Raw genomic sequence first — 12507 nt, 5'->3', positions numbered from 1 at the left:
TTCACTATCAATGAATATCTTCCGCTCACCACAGTCTTGCTGGCTCCTCAGCATCTCAGAATGTGTTGAAAACAGAGGTGGAGGCTTCCTTCTAAGAACTGACACATTCATTCCCTATGAAAGTAAAAAAGCATTTGTAAAAGCTGTGAATGCGCAGGCACGTAAAATTGCAACTGGCTTTGCATGTTGAAGGGTAGCTTACATTAAAGATTGTTGCTATATGCAAAGACAACATTTCACTGTACAAATTTTTTTATTTTTTTTATGGATCCTAAAATTTTGAAATTTTAAAATTTGTTTCCAAACCCATGGGCTTTTTCACATAAAAGCAGTTACATGCAGTCCTGTTAGACAAGCTGCTCCACTTCACCGTTGTCTTCTCATATTTTCTAATGTAAATATATTTTTTTGTAAAAAATAGTAAGCCGTAAACTAGCGAATTTAAACTGTCTCATTACTCTAAATTTTACACACATTTGAGATGTGCAAGATAATATATAATTTGTGATATACGCGAAATTACGTATGGAAATGGCTCAAGGGCATGTTTTTAGCGATACAACAAAAACATATGCGACTGCATTTTTTTTTTTTTTTTTTTAGGGATGATGTCATTACACACACCATTTTATCTGTAAAAGGCCAATTGGAGACAGCAAATTTCATAAGCTCTTTCTACGCATATGGATGGAAACTTGACTAGTGACACTCAGGATCTGTTGCACCAAATCATCCACGCCATCGTCTTGTCAGTCATCTCTCCTTACTCTCATCAGTGAAATCAGACTCCTGCTGCACTGTTGTGACTCTGCAGCTCATGCTGTATAGAGCAGACCAGAAGCTTTCAGTTTATAATTGTCGTTTGTTGTCTGACTGAACTAAATGGTTTTTATTTCTGCAAAAAAGCAAAACGGCAGTGGGGGCTGGTGCTGCAGTGGCCAAGTAATGTAATCGGTGAAGACTGTGTAAAGCTGCGCTCAAACTACCAGTGACAAAGTGACACTCACACATTTCAATAGAGAGCTGGCGATTTCTACTGACATGAGCGACGGTGACTTGGTGACAGGATGTAGGCATGTCCAGTGACACGACAAAGTTGAGAAATATGTAACTTTTATGCAAATGAAGAGCGACTTTTACCGCAGCCTAACACCAACTACTGCAGCAAGCCTGTGTGTTTTTATATATATATATATATTATATTAGGGGTGGAACTGTTCACGTTACTCACGGTTCGGTTTGTATCACGGTTTAGGGTTTCGGTACGGTTCGGTATGTGCTGTATTCAGGGAAAATAGGACTACTGTCAAATAAAAATAAAGAAAATAACAAATAATCAAACTACAAGCAACAGCACAAATCAGTACAATAGAGCAAAGATTCACATAAATTAACAATGTTTTTCCGGTATCTAACTTTTTTTTTTTTTTTTTATGTACAGAAAATGAATAAAGTAAATATCAAATATAAAATAACACTACATATCTTCACTCTGTATAAATTAAATAAAGATTAACCATTATTGAAGTTATTCAGTCAAGAGTAGTAAGTGATTTCTTTGTCATTTGTTGTTTAACATTAAAACACAGACAATATTAGGCTTCTTTCCCTTTAAGACATAATGCACGATCCAGTACATATACTGTTACACATGCGTTGTATTTTTCCGACTGTTATACTTAAGACATAACCGACTATGTTTGCTAGCATACTGGCCAAAATGGGCATGTTGACATAATTTTTGTGTGAATTTGTTCGTTCAAGTGCAAGACTTAAAAGAGAACTCGGTATTTGCGCGCTGTCTGAGATGAGCGTGTGCGAACACATATATATGTGTCTGTGTGCAAATATGTACATGTGTTTTTATTGTTATTGGTAATATTGCAAAAGCTTACCCTTTGCAAGTGGATAAATCTAGTTGTACACTAATGCTTTTTTTCAGGTTTTGATGTTTTCTATTTTGGATGACTTGTAATCAGATATACTGCCTTCATAAATGTATTTTTAAGGGAACATCTTTGGGTCAGTAATGAAATTTACTGAGCAATTTGCATATCAGTGTTTTTTCCCTCTTTATCAAACCTGATTCACCATAAAAGCTGTTTTCCATGAGCGGTTGTTTTGTCTCTCATAACGAAATTCCATTGTACCACTGTCTGAATATGTGCTCAGACTCACAAGTTCTTTCAGTTGTGTCAAAAGCTCTTACCGCAGCTCTTTTCTTAATCCACAATCATAAAGCCTGGTTATCAAGAGAACTAATTAGGCTTTTCTTTGTTTTTCAGAAACCGAGCGATAGCTGATTACCTTCGTTCCAATGGATATGAAGAGGCATATTCAGTTTTCAAAAAGGAGGCAGAATTAGACATGGTGAGTGTGGGAACCCCCCTCCATTTAAACCCCCAGTCAAACCAATATTTCTTAATTTGAAGTATTCCCCTTTTAATTGGCGCCTCTGTATGAGGTTGTGACTGACAGCGCACGTGCTGAATTAAGGCAGTGCAGAGATAATTATGATGTGTGGCAGATGTAAAACCCAATGCTCCCTGTTGTCTAAGCGATGGTTCACACTGATAAAGGGGACATACTGAATAGTGTCTCCATTATCACAGGATAGACCAGGACAATTACTGAAATTCAGCAGAAAACGGTTCTGCGTAATGTGCCGTCTGGAAATGCGAGAGCACTTGGTGCACACAGAAGCTCTTGTTTGAAAACACTCCTGATTGGACAGAAGATGAACTGTTTATTTTCTTTGTACAGGGAAGAAAGAGGATGAATTATTGATCAGATTTGTTGACCGAGAGGTGGTCTATGGTGCTAAAAGCTCCCTTTAATTAACCAGAATGCTATTAACATGGCTTCATTTAGCAGAAGAGATCTCATCATCGATCCTTCCAGCTGTTAAGATATTCTGAGAGGTTGCAGGGCTTTGTGACTTTAGGCGTAACTGTAGATGAAGAGTGGCTCTCTGAGGGCTGGAGGTAGCTGATGGACTGTCAGACAGGAGTGATTAGAGGCTGGCATGGCTGATGGGGCTGGTACATTGGCCGCCACACGTGGCAGAGGGTCCAGGCAGATGGTGGATCAGACCTCTGCAGAGGCTTTAAATGCCCCTCTCCCTCAGAGACGCATGACACGACCCCTCTCACTCCACTTCTCATCACAGTAACGGCACCTGTTCTGCTGGACACCTCTGATATTACTCCAAAAGAGCCTCTCTTTCTCTTTGTCTGCCACATCCTTTTTTTTTTCATCAACCATAGATCTGGGAGCTGTCTTATGCTTTTGCATTTTTGATGGTTAGAGACCAGTCTTGTGAAGCAAAACCATGTGTACACTTCTTTCAGCAAGCAGAACCTTCATATTGCTCTCTGGCTGAGACTATGAGCTTGCGTATTTAAAAACACAACCATAAGACCATATGTCAGGGTTTACACATAATTACTCTTGTTGGATTTTCATACTTCAGAATTAGACTGAATAGGAATTAGCCCTTAATAAAGTGGAATTGTGAATGAAGATTAAGATAGCCTACACTTGTTTTACTGCTGTGTTTTGGCAAGTGTAGGCTATTCCAGCCTCTGATATTCATGTTCTGTATGTTTAAGAGGAGCTCTTGGCCCTAAATAAAACTAAATTGTGTATTTAATAATTTATTATTATTTATACATATTAAATGCAAGTCATACCATCCACCCCTAAAATCATTCTTAGTTATTTGTGCTGGTTTGTTGATGCCAATGCCAATGGGATTCATTTGTAATTGAAAACTAAATGTGACTTATAGAAAGGTCTAGTTAGTGCCAGGCACCCTAAAGTTAATTTTTCACAGTGCAGTGTTTGTGTATTTGTAATCTTGGTAAGCTCTCTTTGTCTGCCAGAGATTAACCCATGTGAAGGGATTTAGAGGGAATTTACAGTTGCCACTGGGGTGATAGGTGTATGCCTTCCTTTTTGCTTAAGGCTGTATGAAATTCTTGTATTTCTTTAATGCAGTGTGTTGTGTTAATGTATAAAGTTTCTGTCATCTTTTGTCACCAGAATGAGGAATTGGATAAGAAGTATGCAGGTCTTTTGGAAAAGAAATGGACATCAGTCATCAGATTACAGAAAAAGGTTTGTGCATTTCATATTTAATGCAAATCCTATTAAGAACCATGGAGGCAGCCTTGACTCATTGACTATTCATGCTCTGAAATGGCAGAAGTTTGGGTTTAGAAACGCTGTGTTTCAGCTAAAGCAACTGTAATCCAAAGTGTCACCAGTCATTTAATTTGATGTGTGTAATGATGAGTTTTTACACATTGTGCCTTCTGCTAGGTGATGGAATTAGAATCAAAACTGAATGAGGCGAAAGAGGAGATTACTTTAGGTGGGCCAGTTGGACAGAAGCGAGACCCCAAAGAATGGATCCCCCGTCCCCCTGAGAGATACGCCCTGAGCGGCCACAGGAGTCCCGTCACCAGAGTCATTTTCCATCCTGTTTTCAGCGTCATAGTCTCTGCCTCAGAGGACGCGACAATAAAGGTGAGGTCTTCTGTATCTTCTGTGGCGTTATCAAGCACACTGTCTGCATGGTGTACATCTCATACCCCTAAAACTGACCCTGCATTTGTTACATTGGTATGATTAAATCTTGATTTACAGTGTGAAAATGGCCCATCAAATTTAGGCTAACCTGCTTCACTGACTGACATAATTGCAGCATCTTGCCTTGAATGAGCTGTAAATTTGACAGCAGGCAGCCACTGTCCTCCTTTTTGATTTTTTGTTTTTTGTTTTTTCTCGACTTGGTCATACAGAGGCTCTTGAGGCACACAATATACACAAGTCTGCACAAGCATTGTGACATTCCCGTGGTAATGAGCCCTGTTTCTGCCTGCCTGCTATTCATAACCGAGCCCAGCAACTCTACAGACAACCTAAGTCTAAACCTATTTATAGCCACTTATTAAGGTTTTTTTTTTTTTTTTGGCTGATTTTAAAGCCAAGAGGGGAGGTATAATATATGAAAGGCAGGCATCCCCTTCTGCATGTTCTGTTTTATTTTTGGAATTAGCCCTATGAAGGGTTTCTCTTTTTTTCTGGACACTTGCTTTTTGAGTGATTCATCTTCTGCCTTAGTGCCGGCAGCTATGGCCACCAACCTGAGTCTGTGCCCCCTCCTCCCGTGCCCTAGTTTTGTACTTGGTACTAATAAACCCTTCCCTAAAATCCCCAGTCCTCCCCATGCTAAAAAGGGCAGACAGCTAGAGCTAGTCCAAATATATTCTGTCCCATTCTCTCCATCCACATATTCATTGCTAATTATCATGGAGCCTGAAGCTGCGTAGCCAGATGCTTTTTTTCTCTCTCACTTCTGCTTAGTGTAATATGTGGTAAGGCGGCTGTGGCAGGTCTTTTTTTTTTTTTTTTTAAACATTTTTTTCTTATGTTAATCAGCAGTTTGACAGCTTTCTTTTTTGCCTCTTGACAAGACCGTTCTCTTGCATAGCCTGGTCATTGAATCTGCCAAAGTTTGCAATTCAGGTTTGCAGTTCAGTTACAAGCACAAGTATGGTTTTTTTTTTTTTTTTTTCAGACTGTGATATTTTATACATGCGCATGAACATATGACATGCGCTCAAACATGCAGTCTTTTCTTTCATCTCCACAATTTATCTGAAACGTCAACACTCTATTCTAAAAAAAGCACTCTCTGTTCATGCAGCACTGCATGGGTAATTTCAGCATGCTTTTATTTTTCTGTTCCCTTGCTTTTGAAGCCTAGATATTTAGTCTTGGTTCCGCCTGTTTTTTTGTTTTGTTTTTTTTTTTAGATAAAAAATGAACAGATTTTTAGGGATGCACAGTATATCGGGACCATATCTGTTATCAGCTAAAATGTATTTATTTATTGAATATCAAAAATTAAATTGTGCATGCTGATTACCTTTGTTTTTACATTTAGATTACCTTTGCTGATATCTAACATGCTCATTAACATCTAATACTCAAGTGGATCTTTAAAAACAATTTTATAAATCTTTAGTAAATCTTTTAATTTTTTTAAACCGTTATGTGATGCCTAAATTCTAAATTGCTTTTAGTGTTTTATCTTTAATTATATTATAAGTAGTATATAATTTCAGTATTGGCCATTTATCGGTTGTCAGCCATAACATGAAAATAATTATTGCCTTTATTGGTATCAGCCAGAATTTTGGCTTAGATTTGCTGTGGTCCCAAAATTTTCCCCCTTTTTTTTAAAATTTAATATGTATTGTTTTTTTGTAGGGCTGGGAAGCGATTTTTAAAATTTTTATTCTAATTAATTAATCGCCACATCATGTAATTAATCAAATTAATCGCAAATTTATTGTACATCAAAGTTGGCTGATAAATTATCCCCAAAAGATAATTTGAAGTCATTATTGTCTAAAGCATCAAATAGACATTACAAAAAGTAGATCCAGAAATAAATATTTTACATTCAACAGAGTTTATTACATAAACTTTTGGACCATGAGGATGAGTAAATGATGACTGAATTTTAATTTTTGGGTGAACTATATCTTGGTGTTTTTTTTTTTTTTTTTTTTTTTTTTTTTTTATAATCAATATGGAAATATGAAATTGAAAGTAAACACATGGTCAGCTGATGTTTTATGAATAATTTTCTTAGAGAAGTTAATTTACTGAAGGCTACCAAGAAAGCTAGGTTACTAAATTTATTAAATTTAATTCACAATATGTGCACATTTATTATTAATGTGGGGGGCGACATGTCACGCAGGCACAATAGTGCAGCCAAAGCGCGAAAGCACGTTTGAATTTAGCAGTGAACGTTCTGATCTTACCGGTGTTGTCGTACGCTTTAAAGGGTTCAAATCGCCTTTCATATCTTTATGGGCATTCTAACTGCATTCTATAGGCTATATCACGCAGTGAGATGTTGCCCTGCATTATATTCATCATCAGTCAACTGTATGAAATGTCAGATGACCTATGTTGGTCTAGGGGCAGGGCAAGTGCATTAAATGCGTTAAATTTAACACGTTATTTTTTTCCGTAATTAATCTAATTAACACGTTAAACTCCCAGCCCTATTTTTTGTTATAAAGGTGAGTTTGTTGATCATGCACATACAGACAGATCAATGAAGGCAGATACAAGTCCTTACTATAGTATACACTCTATAATATTGCAGTCTCAGCTACATGGTTAAAGCTTACGTGCTTGACTGACCCAGGTGTGCCACATCAGGCTTTTCTTGTGCATGTTTTCTATCAGAACACGACTGGTTGAGTTCAGTCTCCCCCTTTGGAAGCAGGAGACAGATAAGCAGGTGGAGGGGCTTCTGTCACCGGCCCCCTATGTAGCAGACAGAGCTTATCCCTGTGTGTCTGGCTGCCGCCTAGAAACTGCTGAAACCTGATCTTCACATTAAGCCCTGAGGCTGTTTATCATACTGGTGCATCCAGGCGAACAAGCAGAAAACATTTGCCTCACTTCACAAAAATGCTTTAATGATAAAGAAAATGATGAAACTGAATTTTAGGGTAAACATGATGTCAAAATATTCTGCCACAATTTTGCTTGGAGTGCAGTAGATACTGTAAGGTTACTGTGGGATGAAATTCTGACAGGATGATAAAGACTAAACGTTAGTACATGATAAAAACGTTCACACCATAGATTAGATCCAGAGGGCAGTCTGGCGTGTTTGATGGTGTTTAAAAGCTGGCTGCATTACAGATGTTTCACTGAATATATAATAGCTGCTACAAGCCCAAACCTGCCTTTTAATATGTTACCTTATCATTACAACCTGCCAAACGAGCTAATGGCTTTTTTTTTTTTTGAAAAGATGCTTATCTTGGACTAAAACATGTGTTTTGTGTCTGATCCAGGTATGGGACTATGAAACGGGTGACTTTGAGCGGACCCTCAAGGGCCACACAGACTCGGTGCAGGACATTTCCTTTGACCATACTGGAAAGCTGCTAGCCTCCTGTTCAGCGGACATGACCATTAAGCTCTGGGACTTCCAGGGCTTCGAGTGTATCAGGACCATGCACGGTGAGCATGGTGTCATATATTGTCATTGATTCTGGGAACTGTTAGGAGCGGTGGGGCGTCTCAGGAGGGAATAGAGTGTCAGGAGGCAGGTGTTGAACGCAGCTCATTAATATGCCAGCTTGCCGACGCATCCATAAGAGAGATTCTTCCTGTATTAGAAGCCAGCCTTTAACACACATGTTACTGTGCTGTTTCTGAAGGTTTATTTTAGGTTCTTTTATAATTATTATAATTATTATTATTTTTATTATTATTATTATTATTATTATTATTTATATTTATAAATTTAATGTATTTAATGTAACATTTTCTTAAGCTTAAGATTTGTTCTGGGAACATCCACAAAATCCACAAAAGTGAGAGATCCTGCCCTAAGAAAGCCATTCCTTAGGCTGTGCCCTTGTTTAAAATCCTAATTGCTTGATACATTTTAATAGCTTTTTAGGAAATGGAGGCCTTCAGGCTTTTCATATGGGAGATCACACCACAAGTGAATTTGCATTTTATCTTAGGGGTGCTGTATTATGTCAACATCTTTCCCTGTGTTAGATGAATAGTTAACACTTAAAGTGTCATGAAACCCCCCATTTTATCTTGGGTCAGATTTCACCACAGGTTTGGAAAAGTGCAAAAACAGTCGGTGTGAAAAGCTGCGAAGAGAAATAGGGGGTGGGGGCACAACTGTTTGTGATCCAGCCACTTATATTTCATTAATTATGAAGTTTAAACTGTATCAAAACCTCGCTAATGCACACAGCAATTCAGTTTTTTATGCTAAAAATGCACAAATATTTGTACTATTTTAGAAGCGCACAATACAAGCCAAAAACAAAGGTACTATGCATCAAAATACACAATTTCACGTTTGCAGTGTTGATTCAAGAATAGGTCAGTTGATTGGTTGCCAGTAAGGATGGAGAGCCCTATCATTTGTCATGCATAATACATCAATGTTTAGCGTGTCAAAAAACATCTTTTAATGTTTCATGATGAAAACTAATCAAGTGTTCTCAGAGTTTCCCTCAAGTCATTTGTAATCCATATCAAAAATGTGTAAATCCTGAGTGGTTATAATCCAAATAACGTGTGCGACAACTTGTAATATGCACACATCCAAAGGCTTGTAATTTACACCCATCACTAAAGCTGGCATGATGTCCTGAGACTAGGGTAGACTGTTCTAGCACAGTCTATCTTTGAAGAGGTGGCAAAGGAACCCCCCTACCTTCTGTTTGCAAGTCCCCCTTCTGCTCGCGCTCGCTCTCTTTCTCTCCCCGTCTCGCTTCGTGGGTCGGCTGCTTTAGCGGAAGATTAGGAGATTTGGACAGCAGTTTAATTATCCTCTTTGAGACGAGATAACATTTTGTGCCCCCCACCCCCCTCCATATTTAAGACTGCTTTTTCTAGGCTACTTAGTTTCATCATCTATTCAGGAGCTTAAAAATGGCGTCCTGTGTAATTAGCTCATCTCTTTCCCTGCACACTGTGAGAACAAAGCAGCCCAAGGCAAATTAGCAGCTTATTCTCTATTAAATTGTTCAATGTGTTTTAAACCTTAACTGCACATTGTCAGACGTTAATGTGCATGACTGTTTGATTTGTATGGTAGAAATGTGTACAGTATCTCACAGAAGTGAGTACACCCCTCACATTTTTGTAAATATTTGATTATATCTTTTCATGTGACGACAATGAAGAAATGACACTTTGCTACAATGTAAAGTAGTGAGTGTACAGCTTGTATAACAGTGTAAATTTGCTGTCCCCAGATTACTGAGGCTGATGTTGCTTGTAACTGTAATTCCCACCCCTGTAGTTGGTGGTGAGTGCGCTCCAGTGTGTCTGCAGAGCGTGAGTTCAGTCTCCAGAATAAAATGAAAATGATACACACAGGCTAGCACCCAGTTTAAGTCCATTTTATAATAATAAAGTTATAATACTTATACTTACTTACATTAAGTTTCTAATCCAGTTTGTTTTGTTTTAAATGGTTCTTTTTGTTATTTTTCTTGCTGACTGTTTATGGTAAACGACTTTTTTCTGAGGTTCAATGTTACGTGACATTGTTTGCAACACTGATTGAACTGACGTGATACAGATTTCGCTACTGTATCTTTCAACATATTTTTTTGATTTTCATTTGTTTATTTCGTTCTGTACAGTAGTAAAGAGGAAAGGATGATCGCATTCACTCACGATCCCCGACAAGTGTTCAAGATGAAAAGTGACGCAGTCTTTGATCAACTTTCTTTTCATAATATAAATAAATGCATAGCCTATGCCTATTTGCTTATCCTGTAAGTTCGTGAATAAAAATGAAAATGTGGATGAAATCAGAAGCTATTAAATGTTATTAAAATATAAAAATTAAAATGACGGGTAATAATTGATTATGACGGATTTTTTTTTTTTACGGTCCTGTCCATCAAAATGACTGCAAAACGCAAGTCTAACGCAACATCTGATAAACCAACCCGGACCCCACCACCGCAACACCGGCAGTTGTTGGTGATTTCCCACTGCGGTAGGAAAAAATTGCCACCGTCATAGCCCTAGCTGCCAGCATTATTGCAGAGGTTGAAGGGGTGGGGGGTCAGCCTGTCAGTGCTCAGACCATACGCCGCACACTGCATCAAATTGGTCTGCATGGCTGTCGTCCCAGAAGGAAGCCTCTTCTAAAGATGATGCACAAGAAAGCCTGCAAACAGTTTGCTGAAGACAAGCAGACTAAGGACATGGATTACTGGAACCATGTCCTGTGGTCTGATAAGACCAAGATAAACTTATTTGGTTCAGATGGTGTCAAGCGTGTGTGGCGGCAACCAGGTGAGGAGTACAAAGACAAGTGTGTCTTGCCCACAGTCAAGCATGGTGGTGGGAGTGTCATGGTCTGGGGCTGCATGAGTGCTGCCGGCACTGGGGAGCTACAGTTCATTGAGGGAACCATGAATGCCAACATGTACTGTGACATACTGAAGCAGAGCATGATCCCCTCCCTTCGGAGACTGGGCTGCAGGGCATGATAACGACCCCCAAACACACCTCCAAGATGACCACTGCCTTGCTAAAGAAGCTGAGGGTACCTAAACCCTATTGAGCATCTGTGGGGCATCCTCAAATGGAAGGTGGAGGAGCGCAAGGTCTCTAACATCCACCAGCTCCGTGATGTTGTCATGGAGGAGTGGAAGAGGACTCCAGTGGTAACCTGTGAAGCTCTGGTGAACTCCATGCCCAAGAGGGTTAAGGCAGTGCTGAAAAATAATGGTGGCCACACAAAATATTGACACTTTGGGCCCAATTTGGACATTTTCACTTAGGGGTGTACTCACTTTTGTGACCAGCGGTTTAGACATTAATGGCTGTGTGTTGAGTTATTTTGAGGGGACAGCAAATTTACACTGTTATACAAGCTGTACACTCACTACTTTACATTGTAGCAAAGTGTCATTTCTTCAGTGTTGTCACATGAAAATAAAATATTTACAAAAATGTGAGGGGTGTACTCACTTCTGTGAGATACTGTATATTATGCACTGAATCGAGAATTAAATTCAATGCATCCATCTCAGACACTGCTGGTTCTTCATTGGATGACAATTTCAGGACAATTTGATACTTAACTCTTTACTGACTTTTTTATTTTTTTTCAGGGCATGACCATAATGTTTCATCTGTAGCTATTATGCCCAATGGAGATCACATAGTTTCTGCCTCAAGGGATAAAACCATTAAAATGTGGGAGGTGGCTACTGGGTAAGTCATTTAGCAAATGCTGTATGTAGGTTTCATCCTTTTTATTTTGAGATTTCTTAACATGCATATTGGTTAAAAGTCCTGGGCTGCTAAAACAAAGGTGCTTGCTCCAACAGAACAGTCCTTTCATTTACTGTATTGAGTTACTTCAGCTGAAAAGCACCTGTGCAGATGTTGTACAAGTAACAAAGCAACATTTTGCTTTCTAAGCATTTTTTCATGTTGTAATAGTCAGATGTGACTTGCAAACAGATGTGACAAGCTTGCAGATATTAGTTAATACCTGAAATGTTCTTGACAATAATAAATGTGCTTAAATCTGTGTTTGTTGGAAATGCTCAACAGGTACTGTGTGAAGACATTCACTGGCCACAGAGAGTGGGTGCGCATGGTGCGGCCCAACCAGGACGGGACCCTGATCGCCAGTAGTTCTAATGACCAAACAGTGCGTGTTTGGGTGGTGGCCACAAAAGAATGCAAGGCGGAGCTACGTGAGCATGAGCACGTGGTGGAGTGCATTTCTTGGGCCCCTGAAAGCGCTCATCCCACCATCCTAGAGGCGACCGGCTCAGAGGTGAGGGCACAAAGTCAAAATTAGGGGGGGAATACTGTAGCAGTTGTGATAGTAAATATTTGTGCCATTTAGTATGTTCCATAATTTTAGATGCTTTCTGAAACTACTACTGTTAA

General features: G+C 38.9%; 1 protein-coding gene across 2 annotated transcripts in view; it reads left to right on the top strand.

Annotated features, from left to right (window-relative positions):
• The window catches only part of pafah1b1a (platelet-activating factor acetylhydrolase 1b, regulatory subunit 1a), a 39869-nt gene that overhangs the window by 19802 nt on the left and 7560 nt on the right, over positions 1 to 12507 (top strand). For both annotated transcript variants that reach the window (XM_051863461.1, XM_051863460.1), the window contains 6 exons: positions 2286 to 2370; positions 4045 to 4119; positions 4324 to 4530; positions 7896 to 8064; positions 11715 to 11817; positions 12163 to 12391. In XM_051863461.1, the coding sequence (XP_051719421.1) occupies positions 2286 to 2370; positions 4045 to 4119; positions 4324 to 4530; positions 7896 to 8064; positions 11715 to 11817; positions 12163 to 12391 (868 nt within the window). The remainder of the gene's footprint in view (positions 1 to 2285; positions 2371 to 4044; positions 4120 to 4323; positions 4531 to 7895; positions 8065 to 11714; positions 11818 to 12162; positions 12392 to 12507) is intronic.

The sequence above is a fragment of the Ctenopharyngodon idella genome, chromosome 15, assembly GCF_019924925.1.
Source record: "Ctenopharyngodon idella isolate HZGC_01 chromosome 15, HZGC01, whole genome shotgun sequence".
Classification (NCBI taxonomy): domain Eukaryota; kingdom Metazoa; phylum Chordata; class Actinopteri; order Cypriniformes; family Xenocyprididae; genus Ctenopharyngodon; species Ctenopharyngodon idella.
This window is presented reverse-complemented; position numbering and strand designations above follow the sequence as displayed.